The 19,569-nt window shown below is 43.3% G+C and overlaps 3 protein-coding genes across 3 annotated transcripts; 2 read left to right on the forward strand and 1 right to left on the reverse strand.

Moving 5' to 3' along the window:
- Positions 1-735: 735 nt before the first annotated feature.
- On the reverse strand, positions 736-2,323 carry LOC141015825 (uncharacterized). The gene is made up of 4 exons (XM_073490034.1): positions 2,248-2,323; positions 2,104-2,162; positions 887-1,708; positions 736-811 (listed from the first exon to the last, which is right to left on the reverse strand). Exons 1-4 carry the CDS (start codon positions 2,268-2,270, stop codon positions 807-809), a joined length of 909 nt encoding a protein of 302 aa, XP_073346135.1. The 5' UTR covers positions 2,271-2,323; the 3' UTR covers positions 736-806.
- Positions 2,324-3,952: 1,629 nt separating this feature from the next.
- Positions 3,953-5,335, forward strand: LOC141015756 (D(5)-like dopamine receptor). The gene has a single exon (XM_073489932.1). The coding sequence runs from the start codon at positions 3,953-3,955 to the stop codon at positions 5,333-5,335; it is 1,383 nt and encodes a 460-aa protein (XP_073346033.1).
- A 5,074-nt stretch (positions 5,336-10,409) lies between these two features.
- Positions 10,410-18,018, forward strand: LOC141015657 (neoverrucotoxin subunit beta-like). The gene is made up of 4 exons (XM_073489802.1): positions 10,410-10,459; positions 14,656-14,754; positions 15,153-16,607; positions 17,272-18,018. Exons 2-4 carry the CDS (start codon positions 14,679-14,681, stop codon positions 17,820-17,822), a joined length of 2,082 nt encoding a protein of 693 aa, XP_073345903.1. The 5' UTR covers positions 10,410-10,459; positions 14,656-14,678; the 3' UTR covers positions 17,823-18,018.
- Positions 18,019-19,569: the final 1,551 nt, after the last annotated feature.

Raw genomic sequence — 19,569 nt, forward strand, 5'->3', positions numbered from 1 at the left:
ATAAACAAAATCAAACCTAGAGTGAGGCTCATATCAAACCCAGATTGCTTAACTTATTTTCCATTGTCATCTTATACAGTGAACTACACCAAGATGGTCGTAGGGCATATTTGAGTCCGTTTGTGTTTTTAATCCGTAGAGTTTGGTCAAGACACGAGTTCAGTTCAAGAACCTTAGACAGTGTAGGCAGCGTAAGCCCACCATACCTTGGCTGTAGTGGACTGGTAGTCTCTTAGTCTCCTGGTGCCGATTCTCCCAGCTCCCTCATGTATTTATCCACGTCGGTCGGTCAGTCAGACAGTTGTGCGCTCTGCGTGGGTCAGCAGCAGTCTGGCGGGAAGATGCGGTGTTTAAGAATCCCTCTGTCCCGCAGCCTTTTCCTCACATCGTATTGTCGCTGTTGTTTATAGACTTCTGCAGACCGGTCCGGGAGAAATCTTACTTTGTTGTTTTTGTATATCACCTCATACATCACGTGATGTACACGTCCCACAGGGAACACTGCAGTGGAGCGGTCATGCAAGTTGGACATCCCAACAATTTTTTAAATGCACAATGATTTATGTCATCTGTGACCTTAAGTGTCTGTTTTCCAGAGGGAACGCAGCACTAATTTTAAATACACTGTTGCACAAAGCTGAAGAGATCTTGATCAAAAGGATTAGTGATGAATTCTGGGTACAAAATATTAACCTTTAAGTTAAAACTACAAACATGGCCGACACAGCACACAAGTTTACGTGATCACATCTTTTATTAACAATTTCAGTCAGTCCAACATGGAAACAGTTGCAGGAGGCTGAAGCTCACCCTGCAAGACAAGAGGGTAAAAGTGAGTCATGATGAACGTTACAGGACAGCACAGACAGACTTCAGTGGACTTTACCATGTGGGACACCGTGTCCTCCTTTGGGTCCAGTCACCGGTGGAGACTTGCTTGGTGCTTTGACGGCCCTGAAGGGAGAGACTGGTGGTTCAGGGTACTCTGGGGAGTACTGAGTGTGGGACAGGACTTCTCGTGCTCGCTGGTAGCCGTTCCTGGACTGGACGATGTAGGACGACGGCGGCAGAGGGGACGTCTCACTCGCGCTCTGAGGACTCTGGTCGCCAGAGGCCCAGACGCTGAGGTCTGGGAAAGGACGCGACGGCATCCAGTCGCTCGGGTCGTAGAACGAGGCGTCAGCGCCCCCTGCAGGCTGCTCCACCCAAGGAAGGCCTGGAGGACCAGCGTTGGCGTAAGAGACAGGCGCTACATTGTACCCAGAGCTGGGACCAGAGTCGTAGGCTGCGGCCGTGTTCCCAGCAGGGTACGCGAAGCCAGAACGAGGAGCCTCGTAGACGGAGCCCAGGTCCGACTCTCCGCTGGTTCCAGCAACAGGCCGAGGCTGCACGGAGAAGCTCGGAGTCTTCTTCCCAGTGCCCACAGGAGGGCTGACGTACCCGGCGCTCAGGGAAGACGCTTCAGGAGACCTGGAACCTGAAGTCACCACGTACCTGCTGGGCTCAAAACTCTGCCACGAGCCTGCAGCCGCACTGGAGGGGGACCGGTTTGCAGCGGGATAGCTGGCCTGTTGGGGGGCTGCTTCACGCTGCAGGGACACCAGAGGAGGACGCGAGCCTTCAGACTGAAGGTTTGATCCAGGAGCAGGTCCACCAGGAGCAGGTCCACCAGCAGAGCCCCATGTAGCGGTGTAGGGATATCTGTAGTCTGGACACAGATTGTGACGAGGGGAGAAGCTGAAACTCAACTTCTTGCAGTGCAAACACACAACTTCATGTTTAAAGTGGCTTTTTTAACTAAACCACAACTCCTCACAGAAAGCTTCATCCAACCAGACAACTGCAGTCAGGAGATAAAGTTCTTCATGTTTCAACAACTGGATCAACTCCAGTGACGGCAGATTAACGTGTGTGTGTTCTTATCTCAAGTGTTGTGATGATGTTTGAGCTGGACTTCATGAATGACAGAGACAGCAGGTGTGAGAGGACAGGTAGAGGACTCTGCTGAGCGTTTGCTCGTTTCCATGTCAGGATGTTGAGCCTGAACACAGAAAGCTGAGTTCTCGTCGCTTCAGTCAGCAGACAGTCAAAAGTGAGACTCACCTCCTTTAGTTGCAGGAAAACAAGCGGCGCTGCTGAACAGCACACAGATCCAAGAAAGCCTGGAAGAGAGTGACGGCAGGTGAGACTCAGCTGAACTCCAGCAGCTGTATTGTTGCTCAAAGTGAAAACAAATCATTCAGTCACCTTCCAAAGAGCCCGAGCGCCATGTTGGAGTCAGAGAGCAGCAGGTTGATCTTCAGCAGCCTGCTGGAGGTTTGGAGACTGAAGCTCTGTGCTGTGAGCTGCATGTGGCTCCTCTGGTCTTATACTGGTGCTGCACCTGCTCTCTGCACTAATTAAACTCATTAACCACACCTGGAGCTACTTTTACTCAAGTACGCTGCTTAAGTTCAAGTTTGAGGTACTTTTACTTTACTTGAGCGTTTTCATTTTCTGTCAGTGTGTAAAAAATACCCAAAAGTCACACTCGAGTAAAGGTTAAGACATCACCCGTACAAGTAGCCTAGTACTCGAGTAAAAGTCTTAAAGTATCTAGTATTACATGTACTTACTGTAAGTATTAAAAGAACAAGTAAAAGTAAATCATAAATATATTTACTGTAACTATGAGTTGACTGATTATCAGAATCAGTGTTTTATTTTAACTGATTGTCGATAAGAAATGTGGAGTGGAAGTAAAAAAGTAAGAGAAAACAGCGATGGAATGTAACTAAGTACATTTACTCAAGTACAGTACTTAAATTCAGTTGTGAGGTACTTGTACTTCCCTTGAGTATTTTCATTGACACTTATTCACTTACTCAAGACGCACAGTCCAGTCTGGACCCTGTTTCCTGTAATGTAGTCGAGTAGAAGTGTAAAGTAGCAGCAAATGGAAATACTCAGTTACCTCAGAAGTATAAAAGTACAGTACTTGGGGGAAACCATGAATCCTAACACTGAACCTCAGTGTGTGATGTGATGTGATGTCTCAGAACAAACGTGTGCAGTGAACAGAACTTGTTCTGCTCCTGAAGCAGATCAAAGATTGTAAAACATGTCTTCTTCTGATGAGAGCGGACAGAAGACACAGGACCGACAGCAGCTTCTGGACTCAGCTGCTGTCGCTGTGGTGAGTGTTTCCGTCCACTAGAGGACAGAAGTCACTTTCCTTCACTCTGCTGCTGCTCTGAAGACTTCACATCACAAACACATGAACGTTCATCAGATCACAAGTTCAGCAACTCAAACACAGACCTGTCAGCTGACACGTGCACATCTCAGGTGTGTGTGTGTGTTTTAAAGCTCTGCAGCATCAGAACGTTGAAAAACAGAAAATAGTGAGATAAATAGTCAAAATGTAACTAATAATTTGACTTTTTTCTTATTATTGGAGCTTCTTATCTCATAAATATGTTTAACCATGGGAATATATATGTGTGTGTGTGTGTGTGTGTGTGTGTGTGTGGTGGTCAGGTTCGGTTCTGTATGATTCTTTATCCTTCAGCTTGTTTCTGTCATTAACATTAATAAAAGTTCTGACATTAAACGTGTTATTTGTGGTGACAGAAATGGTTGTTGGTGATTTATTCATGAGCCCACAGATGTTTTATCTTCCCTGCTCTCGCTCCTGTCTCCTGTCTGCCCGTCACTGTCTGCTGTGCAGCTGTTTCTGAGATGTTTGTGGTTTGGACCGGACATCTGAGGCTCGGGATGTTGTATATGGGGCTGAATATGTAAAGGTCGCCGTCTGCAGTCGCTCTGAGCGGACAGACTGGATGATCTGAGCGCGTCTCCTGCAGGAGGGTCTGCCTGCTGCTTTGACTCCTGGGCGCACAGGAGCTGCTGCAGGTGATGCTGGGAGGAGGATGAGAGATTGGTGACGCGCACGGCGTGAGTCTGGACACCCATGGAGAGGTTTTATAACGACAGTCAGAACCAGAACCCGGAGCAGCTCCAGGTGGTCACAGCGGGAGCGGACAGCCCCGGGCCAGGCGGAGGTCTCAGTCTCCGCGCGCTGACCGGCTGCGTCCTGTGCGTCCTGATCGTGTCCACGCTGCTGGGGAACACTCTGGTGTGCGCCGCGGTCATCAAGTTCCGCCACCTGCGCTCCAAAGTCACCAACTCGTTCGTCATCTCTCTGGCGGTGTCCGACCTGTTCGTGGCCGTGCTGGTGATGCCCTGGAGGGCGGTGTCCGAGGTCGCCGGCATCTGGCTCTTCGGCCGCTTCTGCGACACCTGGGTCGCCTTCGACATCATGTGCTCCACCGCCTCCATCCTCAACCTGTGCATCATCAGCATGGACCGCTACTGGGCCATCTCCAGCCCCTTCAAGTACGAGCGAAAGATGACGCGCAGGTTCGCCTTCCTGATGATCGGCGTCGCGTGGACTCTGTCCATCCTCATCTCCTTCATCCCCGTGCAGCTCAACTGGCACCGCGCGCACAACTCGACGGCGGACAGCCCGGACAACTGCAACGCCAGCCTGAACCGGAGCTACGCCATCTCCTCGTCCCTCATCAGCTTCTACATCCCCGTGGTGATCATGGTGGGGACGTACACGCGCATTTTCCGCATCGCGCAAACCCAAATCAGGCGGATCTCGTCTTTGGAGAGGGCGGCGGGGCCCCGTGCGCAAAACCACCGCCACCGCGCGTCAACGCAGGACGAAAGCTCGCTGAAGACGTCTTTTAAGAGAGAAACCAAAGTGTTAAAGACTCTGTCCATCATCATGGGAGTGTTCGTGTTCTGCTGGCTGCCGTTTTTCGTGCTGAACTGCGTGGTGCCTTTCTGCGACCTGGACAAAGTCGACGAGCCGCCGTGCGTCAGCGACACCACCTTCAGCATCTTCGTGTGGTTCGGCTGGGCCAACTCGTCCCTGAACCCGGTCATCTACGCCTTCAACGCCGACTTCAGGAAGGCCTTCTCCACCATCCTGGGCTGTAATAAATACTGCTCCAGCTCCACGGTGGAGGCGGTGGACTTCAGCAACGAGCTGGTGTCTTATCACCACGACACCACCATGCAGAAGGAGGCCTGCGCCGCGCCGGGCCCCGGGGCGCAGAGACTCACGCAGCCGCCTCCTCCGCCGCCGCACACCGGGGGAAACCTGGAGCAGAACTTCGACAAAGTTTCTGTCATTTCGGATGATTCCCGCAACAACAGCAACTTACTGCTGCCCGCCATCCTGCAGTACGAGTGCGAGGCGGAGATTTCTTTAGACATGATGCCCTTCAGCTCCTCCGGACCCGCAGACTGTTGTCTCATCCCGGGTCAGATCCAGGACCTGTGAGACCCTGAAGCGCTGAAACAGGGTTCGAGTTCCTTCGAGTGCTCTTTTTTACATTAATGGTATAAATATTTAAGTTATGTAATTATTTAATATGCTTCATATTAAAATGAAATAGCTGTTGTTGTGAACTTCTTTACATAACTGTTGCAAGAAGTGACCTGCTGCGTGTGAAGGTGATGGACTTCGACAACCTAATTAAGTGAAGTCACTAGTAACAGCGCTATCACCAGACTCCCTTAACAACTTGACGATTTTAAGAGTTGTTGCATAATGAGGAGACATTTAACAATCTTTGTGAAACGGCTGCAGTGAATCTTAAATCATTGGTGCCTTCTCGTAAATTCGGCATTAAATTCAAAACATTAAGGTGTTTCCTTCCTTGTCAAAACTGTCAGTTTGTCGTCTCATCGCTGTATAAGCCTTTCTGCTTCTTTCTAAAGTACGTCTTACCCTCCAGCAGCTGTTTGAACTGATTTCACCATTCACACCAAATGTATTAAAGAATATAACATACAACTAACATATAAATACACTGAAAGTAACTAATATTGGCTTCTTTGTCGCCTGTGTAGAAAACGACCAGACTCCCTTGAAAAAAATGTGTGATTTTAAGAGTTGTTGTTTCATAAGGAGAAATTTAATAAACTTTGTGAAACAGCTGTGAATTCTAAATCATTGGTGCCTTCTTGTGAATTCGGCATTAAATACAAAACATTAATATTTTTTTCTTGTAAAAACTGTCGTGGCATCACTGACAAACTAAAAAGTAACTATGCTTCTTTGTCGCCTGTGGAGAAAGTCACCAGACTACCTTTAAAAAATGCTAAATTTTGAGACTCGTTGCCTTAGGAGACACATTCAGTTTGATGTCACTTCTCTAAATATACACCTCCATCACTGGAGAAAACTGACACCCTTTTTATACAAATAAAGAAATATCTTCATGTTTAACGTAGCAGAATTAACAAGTAGGCCCAAATAATTAAGAATTAGTTGTAGACAGCGTTTCACACAGTTTATACAGTGTCTCCTGAGGCAACGAGTCTCAAAATTTAGCGTTTTATCAAGGGAGTCTGGTCATTTTCTCGACAGGCGACAAAGAAGCCAATATTAGTTACTTTTTACAGTATTTATATGTTAGTTGTATGTTATATTCTTTAATAAATTTGGTGCAAATGGGGAAATCAGTTCAAACAGCTGCTGGAAGGTAAGACAAACTTTAGACACAGAAGCAGACAGGATGCATTTTAAACATGAAAGATAGACATTTACAGTGATGCCACGACAAACTGACAGTTTTTACAAGGAAAGAAACATCTTAATGTTTTGTTATAAATGCCGAATTTACAAGAAGGCACCTGACAGACCGAGGTGGTGACTGTCTCTGTTGTTCAGAGAGAATATGGTGCGTAGCTCCTCTGGAAAACACTCTGGATAAAAGTAAAAGTCACCCATATGAATAGTACTTGAGTAACAGGGCCACGTCCAGATGGGGGACCTGGGGTGGCACTGGCACCCTGAATGTCCTAAACTATGATTGGCTGTCTGCCCGGTGAGAGGCGGGACTTTATTTCAAACCGTCTCTGAAAGGATTTTTAAATGTGTGTTGTTGTATTTTGTATGTAGCCTACGTTTGGAGGTGCAATTTGATGACGTAAACATATTAAATGTAACATTTCTGCAATAAAATGTCTGAAAACGACTCGACCTTTGTTCTGTGTGTTGTCGAGTTGAGTTCTTACATTATCCCAAATGTTTCCAACGATGTTCAAACAGAGAAGTCCAGAGTTTCCTCAAGGTAACGCTGCGTTTCTGTAACTTGCAGGAGAGAGTCAGAGAGTCACGTCACATAGATTTTTAACAGCAGTGGTGATTGTTTGATGACTTGAAGAGAATTTGACTTCAGATCTTTGTGTTTATTCGACCTCACACAGCCAGATTAATTTACGGCACATTAGCCGTGAGATAGCGAGCGACATCATGCACTGAGAGTGTGTGTGTTTGAATTCAGGTCAACCTCTGACTGACCTCAGCACTCAGCAGACACTCTGATTCTCTCCTCTCTGTATGGTAAAACGCTGTTTCACTGTGAAGCTCCAGAAGTGTTTCACAGACTAAGAAACTAAGGAGATAATGACTGGATTTTACATTTTGGCAGAATATTCTTACTCATATTTTATCTCAGCCGTAAGTTTTACTTCACAAATAACCTATGAAATGTTGCCCCATGTGTCCATAACACAAAGACTGGACTGGCTAACTGTCAGCGGCAGGACAATCCAGATGTTCGGGTAATTGATGCAGTGACGTTTGATGTGAGTGTTCAGGTTCACTCACTCACTGAACCTTTGATATGTTAAACAAAGCTGACCGGACAAACGGGGGTAATTAATATCAATTACAACATTAGTTTCAGTGTTTAATTGCCCCTTCAGGTAATTGCGGGCTGTTTCTGTTCGAGGGTTCATCCTGCTGCTGCTGAGACTCTGAACTGAACAAGAGATCTGACATTCAGGCGTCTGAACTGTGTTGTAAAGGTGAAATGTTTCTGCGTTAACTGAAGGCTGTTGAATTATTTCTTCCTCAGACTTCTTCAGCGACCTTTGATCAGCTCTCTTATCAGTTAGACGTTCAATAAATGAACTAGCTGGACTGCCGGTTGTAGCTTGAGCTGTGGCTGAGAATATATAAGTGTGTTTGTTAGAAATACAAAAACAAAAGTGCCGGTCTTGAATATATCTTCTCTCTTTTATTATGTCACAACATCATGTTTAAGTACCTTTAGTGCACATGTCATCATGTCATCATGTCTGTTGGGTATGTTGAGCAGTCTACATATTAAACAAGTAAAGTAAATAAAGAAAGAAATAAGGCTTCTCTAAAGACCAGTCTTCATGAGTGCAGAAAAAAGTCTTTGAAATAAAATAAGAATTAAAAAGTTTGATGGGAATTGAATGCAGCAAAACGTTTGTGATTTACGAGCAGCCCCTGAATGCACCATGTAACAGCAGGAAGCTCCTCTGATCACTGCAGGACCACCAGGAGGGAGTCACCCGGTCCAACAAGAGTCCGACCAAAGTTCAGTCAGAGACGAGGAGGGAGTCTGGTCTGAAGGGATCGGTATCATTTGTCCTCTCGGGGACAGGACTGACGATAAACAGGTAAGTTCAACATGTCTGACTCTTTATTGTTAGTCAGGTTCAAAGTGACAGAGATGAAGAAAGGTTTTCTGTTGGTCACTTCAGTGAAATGTGTCGCAGTATTTTCTAGTTTCATGACTGACATTCTCAGATGAGCCTGTCTGATTGCTTGTCCTCTGGTACCGGTCTTCTAGAACTGATCCAAACGCAGTGTTTAATTGCCCCTTCAGGTAATTGCGGGCTGTTTCTGTTCGAGGGTTCATCCTGCTGCTGCTGAGACTCTGAACTGAACAAGAGATCTGACATTCAGGTGTCTGAACTGTGTTGTAAAGGTGAAATGTTTCTGCGTTAACTGAAGGCTGTTGAATTATTTCTTCCTCAGACTTCTTCAGCGACCTTTGATCAGCTCTCTTATCAGTTAGACGTTCAATAAATGAACTAGCTGGACTGCCGGTTGTAGCTTGAGCTGTGGCTGAGAATATATAAGTGTGTTTGTTAGAAATACAAAAACAAAAGTGCCGGTCTTAAATATATCTTCTCTCTTTTATTATGTCACAACATCATGTTTAAGTACCTTTAGTGCACACGTCATCATGTTTAAGTACCTTTAGTGCACGTGTCATCATGTCATCATGTCTGTTGGGTATGTTGAGCAGGCTACATATTAAACAAGTAAAGTAAAGAAATAAAGAAATAAGGCTTCTCTAAAGACCAGTCTTCATAAGTGCAGAAAAAAGTCTTTGAAACAAAATAAGAGTTAAAAAGTTTGATGGGAGATGAATGCAACACAACGTTTGTGATTTACGAGCAGCCCCTGAATGCACCATGTAACAGCAGGAAGCGCCTTTGATCACTGCAGGACCACCAGGAGGGAGTCACCCGGTCCAACAAGAGTCCAACCAAAGGTCAGTCAGAGACGAGGAGGGAGTCTGGTCTGAAGGGATCGGTATCATTTGTCCTCTTGGGGACACGACTGACGATAAACAGGTAAGTTCAACATGTCTGACTCTTTATTGTTAGTCAGGTTCAATGTGACAGAGATGAAGAAAGGTTTTCTGTTTGTCACTTCAGTGAAATGTGTCGCAGTATTTTCTAGTTTCATGACTGACATTCTCAGATGAGCCTGTCTGATTGCTTGTCCTCTGGTACCGGTCTTCCTGAACTGATCCAAACGCAGTGTTTAATTGCCCCTTCAGGTAATTGCGGGCTGTTTCTGTTCGAGGGTTCATCCTGCTGCTGCTGAGACTCTGAACTGAACAAGAGATCTGACATTCAGGTGTCTGAACTGTGTTGTAAAGGTGAAATGTTTCTGCGTTAACTGAAGGCTGTTGAATTATTTCTTCCTCAGACTTCTTCAGCGACCTTTGATCAGCTCTCTTATCAGTTAGACGTTCAATAAATGAACTAGCTGGACTGCCGGTTGTAGCTTGAGCTGTGGCTGAGAATATATAAGTGTGTTTGTTAGAAATACAAAAACAAAAGTGCCGGTCTTAAATATATCTTCTCTCTTTTATTATGTCACAACATCATATTTGAGTACCTTTAGTGCACATGTCATCATGTTTAAGTATCTTTAGTGCACATGTCATCATGTTTGAGTATCTTTAGTGCACATGTCATCATGTCATCATGTCTGTTGGGTATGTTGAGCAGGCTACATATTAAACAAGTAAAGTAAAGAAAGAAAGACATAAGGCTTCTCTAAAGACCAGTCTTCATAAGTGCAGAAAAAAGTCTTTGAAACAAAATAAGAGTTAAAAAGTTTGATGGGAGATGAATGCAACACAACGTTTGTGATTTACGAGCAGCCCCTGAATGCACCATGTAACAGCAGGAAGTTCCTCTGATCACTGCAGGACCACCAGGAGGGAGTCACCCGGTCCAACAAGAGTCCGACCAAAGTTCAGTCAGAGACGAGGAGGGAGTCTGGTCTGAAGGGATCGGTATCATTTGTCCTCTTGGGGACAGGACTGACGATAAACAGGTAAGTTCAACATGTCTGACTCTTTATTGTTCGTCAGGTTCAATGTGACAGAGATGAAGAAAGGTTTTCTGTTGGTCACTTCAGTGAAATGTGTCGCAGTAGTTTCTAGTTTCATGACTGACATTCTCAGATGAGCCTGTCTGATTGCTTGTCCTCTGGTACCGGTCTTCTAGAACTGATCCAAACGCAGGGTAATAGTAATATAATAATAAGTAAAATAACAATAGAGTCATATCTCATTTTCAGTTAACATTAGGATTGGACTGTTGTGACGTCATTATTCAGTCTGATTCTGTCATTATTCAGGAAGCCCCTCCCCCACCCAATTATTTCTGAAACCAGTTTCCTGCTGTTGTCCATGTGGTTCATAATGACCAGCAGAGTGAAAGCAGGTCTTTGTGCTTCTTCGCTGACATCTTTGAAACAGATGAAATAGAAATAAAATCTGTCCAGTGTTGTGAAGGAATGAGCCACATATGCAGTGATTTCTGTTTTTAAATCCAGCCCGACACTGAAATGAACACTAACTGGCCCTTTACCTCAGCTCTTTTCATGTGTTTGGAAGTTTAGCGGTTTGGAAGGACGAGCTGCAGATGTGTTAGTGGTTTTTGTTGTGCTCACATCACACGAGGCACCATTATATAGTGCTTCATGCAACAGTAATAGGGAGATTTTGGTTAAATGTATCTAATCAATAATAATGATTATCAGGGATAACTATTAATTATGATTAATACTAAGATCCAGTTTACATTAGATCACCTCGGGGCACCACCCTTGAAGAAGGGAAAAGAGCCAAATCAGTCTCAGAAAAAGTACTAAACTGTTTGTAACTCTGATTAATAATTAACTTAATAACTACAACCAAAATGACCATAACAGCTGTGATGGTGGAAGGATTTGAGTTCTTGACAGAGTCGAGGTCGGCAACACTCACTCTTGTACAATATTAAAGGGACAGCATGAAGGTTCAAAAGTCTTTTATTCAACACAAAGATGAAAACACACTAACATGTACTATATACAGGAATGTGTGTGTGTGTGTGTGTGTGTGTGTGTGTGTGTGTGTGTGTGTGTGTGTGTGTGACATGATGCCAGGTTAGAGAAGATGGTTAGTTGCATGCAGAGACTCTGAGTCTGTGTGAAGCAGGGGGGAGATGGAGAGGAGCCCTTGAGGATAAGAAGTCGAAGGAGTGGAGGGCGTTGACTTGAGAAGAGAGAGAACAAGGAAGGCGCTGGAGTTTTGACTATCTGATCAGAGGGGGGTCCGTCACCCTGACCAATAGTAGCTCAAAGCTGAATTTTGCACCTAGGTGTGAAGAATGGGGAATTCTTGGACACTGAGTTCAGGTCAGAGTCCATTTTGAAATCCACAATGAATGACTTCATCTGTGGGTCCCATCATTTTGAACCTTTCTTTCCTTCATGGTTAGTGGTTTGGTGAAGCCATTTATTATCAAACAATCGTGTCTGCTCTTTTTAAATCATAATGACAACAGAAAGTACCCAAATGACCCTGATCAAAAGTTTACATACCCTGGAGGCTTTGGCCTGATAACATACACACAACTTGACACACACGGGTTTAACCCTCATGTTGGGTTCATTTCATGTCAAACAATTTAGTGTTCCCGGTCAAAAATGACCGCTCCATTAAGACTCATCATAAAAACTGTAATAATACATATATTATCACTACTTGTTATGTTAAATTTTTTTTTATCAACTTAAGTTGTGTGAACATTACAAGTTTTGAACTTCTATTTGTTATTTATGCCTCATTGATCTGAGCTCATACATCTTGAATTCGAGTTCTAAAAAACATAATTTCTGTATTATTTTGACTATAAGAAATAATCAGATGAAACAAAGTATACTGTTTATCACAGACTACTTTGGGTCAAAGTTACCAAGGACATTTGTTTTGAAATCATTTTAAATTTTTATACAGTCACATAAAGTAACACCTGTTGTGTTCCTGGTCAAAAGTGACCGGGAAGATTTTATTTGTGTACAAAGGAAATTATCCCAAAACTACAATAACATTATAATGTTCATCAGTCTATCAGATGTGTTTTTACCTGATAACAGAAAAAAAAGAAAACTGATAACAAAATCAGGCTTCTAAACTTGATGGAGTGGGTAAACTCAAACTTCAATGGTGTTTTTTCTCATGCACATGTTGGACAATAAGTGCAGGTTGTTGCATGTGCCTTGCAAATATATGCATTGCATTTATGGCACATTATGCTTCTTTTCACATTTCTTGGCGCACACAGACTGCACCTCTTCCTTTTTTGCATCCCATAAACTGCTGGTAGATTCATTTCTGGATCTGTACACACCAGTCAAAAGACCCAGGTATGCTTTGATGTCTGTCTGGGTTACCTCCTCCCACTTGTCTTTGTAAATCTGTTTCCCCTCCAAGTTGGTCATGTTTCCCACTATGGTTTCGATGGACTCAGTCAGGAACAGTTCAAAGCAGGATTTGATGTCATCAATCCGGGATATGGCATATTTTGTAGGTGCTGGGGTCATCCTGATGACATTTTCAGCTGAAAGCCTGCCTTGATTCTCAGGTGGGGATGAAGACCAGGATTCTTTGACTTGAATGTGACAGCAGCCTCAGCACGGCCATCCTCTTCATAACCGGATTCCTCCCCATCAGTTATTTCTTGGTCTGGATTATATTCTGTGTCGTTTTCAGCTTCTGACACTTCCTCCTCTAATCCGTCCTCACTGTCAGTTTCCTGGCCTCTCTCCTCCTCACCAGTGTGGTGATCAAATATATAATCAAGAGCCTCACTTATGGTATATCGATGCCACACAATGGGCAATTCAGCTGCTCTAGGAGGCTTTTCCTGACATTTTCTTAGTCGCATCTTACAGCAAAAGCCACATGGTCCACAGAGAGCTTCCAAGCATCAGTGGGATCTCATCGTCAAAAGGTATCAGTCAGGAGAAGGGTACAAAATAATTTCCAAGGCATTAGATATACGATGGAGCACAGTGAAGACAGTCATCATCAAGTGGAGACAATATGACAGTGACATTACCAAGAACTGGACGTCCCCCCAAAATGTATGAAAAGACGAGAAGAAAGCTGGTCAGGGAGGCTGCCGAGAGGCCTACAGCAACATTAAAAGAGCTGTGGGAATTTCTGGCAAGTACTGGCTGTGTAGGACATGTGACTACAATCTCCCGTACTCTTCATGTGTCTGGGCCATGGGGTAGGGTGGCAAGACGGAAGCCTTTTCTTAAGAAAAAAAACATCCAAGCCCGGCTAAACTTAGCAAAAACACATTTGAAGTCTCCCAAAAGCATGTGGGAAAGGAGGAGACCAAGGTTGAACTTTTTGGCCATAATTCCAGAAGGTATGTTTGGTGCAAAAACAACACTGCACATCACCAACACAACACCGTACCCACAGTGAAGCATGGTGGTGGCAGCATCATACTTTGGGGCTGTTTTCCTTCAGCTGGAACTGGGGCCTTAGTCCAGGTGGAGGGAATTATGAACAGATCCAAATACCAGTCAATGTTGGCACAAAACCTTCAGGCTTCTGCTAGAAAGCTGAAGATGAAGAGGAACTTCATCTTTCAGCACGACAACGACCCAAAGCATTCATCCAAATCAACAAAAGAATGGCTTCACCAGAAGAAGATTAAAGTTTTTGATTGGCCCAGTCAGAGCCCAGACCTGAGTCCGATTGAAAATCTGTGGGCTGATCTGAAGAGGGCTGTGCACAGGAAATGCCCTCGCAATCTGACAGATTTGGAGCGTTTTTGCAAACAAGAGTGGGCAAATATTGCCAAGTCAAGATGTGCCATGCTGATAGACTCCTACCCAAAAAGACTGAGTGCTGTAATAAAATCAAAAGGTGCTTTTATTTTTCCCCCTAAAAGATTTCAGTTTGTTTTTCAATTGAGTTGTGCAGGTTAAAGGTCAAATTAAACTTGGAAAAGGTTTTGAAATGATTCATCTTGGTCTCATTTTCTTACATCACAAAAACTTGACATTTTAACAGGGGTGTGTAGACTTTTTCTATCCACTGTGAACAGATAAATAAAACTCTGTCTCCCAGTCCCTGTGGCAGCGTGGACGGTTTTGTCTCTCACTCATTTCCGATACCTGAATCAAAAGTTGGACACTCTATCACTGTATCTGTACATATGCTGTTGTTTTTTTACCAACAGGAAGAGACTTGTCCTCAGGTGACATGGCGGTGGCTGCTCTGGGTCGACCTTTCACTTTGGGAATGCTGTACGACGGTCGGAAAGATGAGCTGATTCCAGGTAAATCTTGATGTTGACTACAGAAAAGTAAAATCAATAATTAAACTGGTATATACAGATCTGTTGAACTTTAAATCATGAAGTTATTATGTGTGACTGTAGGTCACAGAGGAGACAAATACATACAAGACTCTCTCATCTGCATAGAAATGGATGTTTGTGTTGGTGTGATAATATTTCCGATGTGGTGTAGATGGTAAAGGACCCAGTACAGAACCTTGTGGTACTCCCTTATTTATCCCAAAGATGTTTAAGACCATTGGAACAGGTTGCCTGTGTTCTGTTGGACAAATATATTTTATTGGTTTAAATGATCCACATCAGCTCTGTTTCATGAGCTCCACTGAATCTTACCAAAGGGTTTTGCTTGAACACATACTCTACATCTTTGTCTGTAGGTTCGACTTTGTGGGATGAAACAACTCTACAGAACAACACAGTCAGGAGTTCTCAACATGGTAGTGAATTTGATATAACTGCATCTGACTCCATTGAGTCCAAGTCTTCTCTGATGGATATTGAAGGTTCTCTGAAGGTCAGTTTCATGAGTGGACTGGTTGAAGTTGGAGCATCCGGAAAGTATCTGTATGACATGAAGAAATTCAAGAATCAGAGCAGAGTGACGTGTCGGTACAAAGCTACCACACACTTCAATCAGTTATCAATGACTCAACTTGGATCCTTGAACACCCAACAGATAGATGACATCAAGAAGGGCACGGCAACACATGTAGTCACAGGAATCCTTTATGGGGCAAATGCTTTCTTTGTGTTTGACAGTGAGAAGTTAGAAGCCAGCAGCGTTAAGAACATCCAGGGCCACATGGAGGCTGTGATCAAGAAGATCCCCAAATTTGATGTTGAGGGTAGCATTGACGCTCAGCTGACTGATGAAGAAAAAGACGTGACCAAGAAATTCTCCTGCAAATTCTATGGAGACTTCATTCTTGAAAGAAACCCTGCATCATTTGAAGATGCAGTGAAGACCTATGTAGAGCTTCCAAAGCTGCTGGGAGTGAATGGAGAGAAGAGTGTTCCTCTGAAGGTCTGGCTGACTCCTCTGAAGAATTTAGAGACCAAAGCAGCTGAGCTGAAGAGAGAGATCAGTGTCGGATTAGTGGGGAAGCTGCAAAATGCTCTTGAAGCTTTCAGAAAAATACAAATGAGATGCGAAGATTCTCTGGACGACACAGTGGTGGAGAATTTTCCACAGATCCAAGACGAGTTAAACAACTTCAATAACTGTTGTAATCGTTACGTATCCAACCTCCAGACAAACATGGGGAAGAAACTTCCCTCCATCCGTGAAGGTGAAGAAGACGAGAGCTCAGTAGAGAAACTCTGTGAAGACAGAAACGAGTCACCATTCAGTCGTGAAAAACTAAACAAGTGGCTGGATCATAAAGAGAGAGAGATCAACGTCATCAGGTCCTGTGTGGAAATGATGGAGGGAACAAAGATCGTCCCAAATCAGTCAGAGCTGGACAGAGAGGTTCTTGCTGCAGGTGTCGATGATGCTCTCTGCTTCGTCTTCACCTCCCTGCAGAGTGCTGACCCCTGCCTGGATGACATGGAGAAATACCTGCATTCACTGAAAGGAAGTACCAATGAAGTCCCATGGTACTACTCAGATGAAGTTTTCACCATTATGAGAGAAAAAGCCAAATATTTCCAAGATATTGCCAAATCTTTGAAGAGCAGCAGCAGATTCTGTTTCCTGGTAGCGGCCATCGCAAATGAGAAATACACCGGAGCAACCATCTACCACTACAGGAACGGCATTCTGCTCACTGAGGATTTCACTGACATCACTGATGTGGAGACTGTCACAGACAGAAGAGATTTAATCTGGTGTAAGTATTTTATTTTCACTGTAAGACAAATCAGAACAAATGAGTCTCCTTCAGAAACCTTACTGCTCATTCCTTTTATTACTCTCAGACTTCATTTGAAGCTTTTCTTAGAAAAGTCCTGCAGATTTTCTCGGCGCCGACACTGAAACTGATTTATAGACTTCAAGTGAAATGAGCGACAGTACTGTGGATGCACAGTGGTTAAAGAAGTACTCAGATCCTTTAATTAAGTAAAAGTACCAGAACAATAATAGAAAATGACTCCATACAAGTTAGTCCTGCATTCAAAAGATGACTGTAGTAAAATGATACAGCTGTTATCAGCAAAACATCATCAAAGCATCTGAAGCAGAAGTAGATACTTTTATATATATGTGTAAGAACACAGCTGGACGGAGGCTGAGCTCTGAGAGTTTAATGACCAGCGACTGCTCCACTGTAACTGTTGGCTACATGACAGTCAAACATCATCAACTTAAGTTGGAACTGAAAGTATCTCAAAGTGAAATATTGACTTTCCACCACTGTCCATGAACAGTACGTAGGAGCATGTGACTGAATGTTCAAATATATGAGCCAATCCTTTCAAATGTCTTCATAATAATCCATAAATGTATTTTCAGTATGAATTGTGATCACGATCACGTCTCGTTCTCTCCATCAGACGCCTGTGATCTCACTCTGGACCCAGACACAGCAAACAACGAGCTCACTCTGTCTGAGGGAAACAAGAAGGTGACACATGGAGCAGACCAGTCGTATCCTGACCACCAACAGAGATTTGATTGTTTGACTCAGGTTCTGTGCAGAGAGAGGCTGACTGGGTGCTGCTACTGGGAGGTGGAGTGGGAAAACACTTTTCTATTTGATGTTACTGTAGGTGTTTGCTACAGAGGGATGTCAAGGAAAGGAAACGGTCACCAGTCCAAGCTCGGAGGGAATAAACTGTCCTGGTGTTTAGGATACTGGCAGAATTCAGGTTCATCAACTTCAGGTCTCTTTGAATTTCATGATCATCAGGAACATGATTTACCTGATCCTCCTCCCTTCACCCGTCTGGGAGTGTATCTGGACTGGCCTGCTGGCACTCTGTCTTACTATAAGGTCTCATCTGACACTCTGAGTCACATCTACACCTTCCACACCAAGTTCACTGAGCCTGTTTACCCAGGCTTCATGCTTTGGGGGGGAACCAGCGTGTTTCTGTGTCTGTAAACTTGTCAGCACATGATTCAGTTCAGATTCAGTTCAGTTCACTGAAATCACTGATTCAAATGTTTTGATTGTGAAGCGTCATCATGTCAGTCACATAACAATGTCAAATAATATAACGCTTCATTATGTTTGAGTATCTTTAGTGCACATGTCATCATGTTTGAGTATCTTTAGTGCACATGTCATCATGTTTGAGTATCTTTAGTGCACATGTCATCATGTTTGAGTATCTTTAGTGCACATGTCATCATGTTTGAGTGTCTTTTTTTTTTGAACAATGTTTTATACTCATAGCTTAAGATTTATAAAAAATTATATTACAATGTTGATACGAGATACAAAATATTTAAAAAATTAACCTGAATTCTCCAACTGTAGAAGCTCTGCTATATCTTCCTTTTTTATAAAGTCGCTGAATGGTTTCCAAATTCCTTCATACACACCCAATCTATTTTTTAAAATATATGTTATTCTTTCCATTGACATACACTGTGCCAAACATTTGATCCAAGCTCCTATTGTAGGCACCGCAGTTTTCTTCCAATTCAGAGCTGTCAGACGCTTTGCCTGTAATACAGCAGAATTAATAAATGTGTATTCTCTGTAGCTCTCAGGTTGAGGTTTGCTGGATACAAATGTAACAGTCATGATTTTATCCATCACCTCCCTCCAGAATTTCTTAATCTTGTCACATTCCCAGATACAGTGTCTAAATGTTCCTTTAACCTCATTGCATTTAAAACATGTATCAGGTATATCGTTGTTGTATCTATGAAGCTCGACAGGGGTTATGTAGGTCCGCATTAACCAACTGTATTAGAGTAATTTTAAATTAGTGTTGGCTGTTTGTGCTTGTGCCTCCTTACAGGCTTTGATCCAATCATTGTTTGAAATGTCCACTTTTAATTCTGCCCTCCATGTATCAAGTTTGGGTGCTGATGATTCATTAGAAGCGGATGTTAGCCAGTTGTATATTAATGAAATCCAACCTCTGTTAATACAATTGTTAGTAATAATTTCCTCTAAAGATGAAAGTGCAGGAATTGCTAATGACTTGTTTTGCATAGCAGAAATAAAGCTTCGCAATTGCAAATATTTGAAGAAATGTTTTTTTGGGATATTATATATATATGAGAAATTTCCTCAAAAGACAATAAAACATCTTCCTTATACAGGTCAGAGATTTTACTTGGCCCTTTCTTTGCCCACAATTTGAACCCAGCATCCAGCTTGCCTGGTTTAAATGAGACATTACCCCAGATTGGGCTAAATTGTGACAGGGAGTTTAATATTTTCATGTGTTTCTTTACCTCGCACCACACGTTAACCATAGTCAGTATTATAGGATGAACTGTATTCTCTCTTAGGTATTTTAATTCAGCTGAGTACAAATATAAATGAAGTGGTATCTGAGCATATTGTGCTTCTATGTCCATCCATGGGGTCTTGTTTACATCAGAAAAGTAGAATCTCAAAGTGGTCAGCTGTGCTGCGAGGCAGTACCAATCCAGGTTTGGACATTTCAACCCCCCTGCGTCAAACGGGAGATACAACAGAGACAGGCGAACTCTGGGACATTTCTTATTCCATATACATTTTCTGATGAGTGGTGTTATTTGCTCAAACGTCCCGTCAGGTGGCACCAAAGGAATATTTTGGAATAAATATAAGAATTTCGGTAATATGTTCATCTTTAAAATATTTATTCTGCCTATCAGAGAGATAGGCAATGACATCCATCTTTCTA

Source organism: Pagrus major, chromosome 20 (genome assembly GCF_040436345.1).
Source record: "Pagrus major chromosome 20, Pma_NU_1.0".
NCBI classification, from domain to species: Eukaryota; Metazoa; Chordata; class Actinopteri; order Spariformes; family Sparidae; genus Pagrus; species Pagrus major.

Bases quoted from the DNA above. Each gene is read 5' to 3' on its own strand.
- LOC141015756 (XM_073489932.1), top strand. From the start codon at position 3,953: ATGGAGAGGTTTTATAACGACAGTCAGAACCAGAACCCGGAGCAGCTC.
- LOC141015657 (XM_073489802.1), top strand. From the start codon at position 14,679: ATGGCGGTGGCTGCTCTGGGTCGACCTTTCACTTTGGGAATGCTGTAC. The intron at 14,755-15,152 runs GTAAATCTTGAT...CTTTGTCTGTAG, and splicing joins GAAAGATGAGCTGATTCCAG to GTTCGACTTTGTGGGATGAA. The intron at 16,608-17,271 runs GTAAGTATTTTA...TCTCTCCATCAG, and splicing joins CAGAAGAGATTTAATCTGGT to ACGCCTGTGATCTCACTCTG.
- LOC141015825 (XM_073490034.1), bottom strand. From the start codon at position 2,270: ATGGCGCTCGGGCTCTTTGGAAG. The intron at 2,163-2,247 runs GTGACTGAATGA...ACTCTCTTCCAG, and splicing joins GCGCTCGGGCTCTTTGGAAG to GCTTTCTTGGATCTGTGTGC. The intron at 1,709-2,103 runs GTGAGTCTCACT...ATCTGTGTCCAG, and splicing joins TTTTCCTGCAACTAAAGGAG to ACTACAGATATCCCTACACC.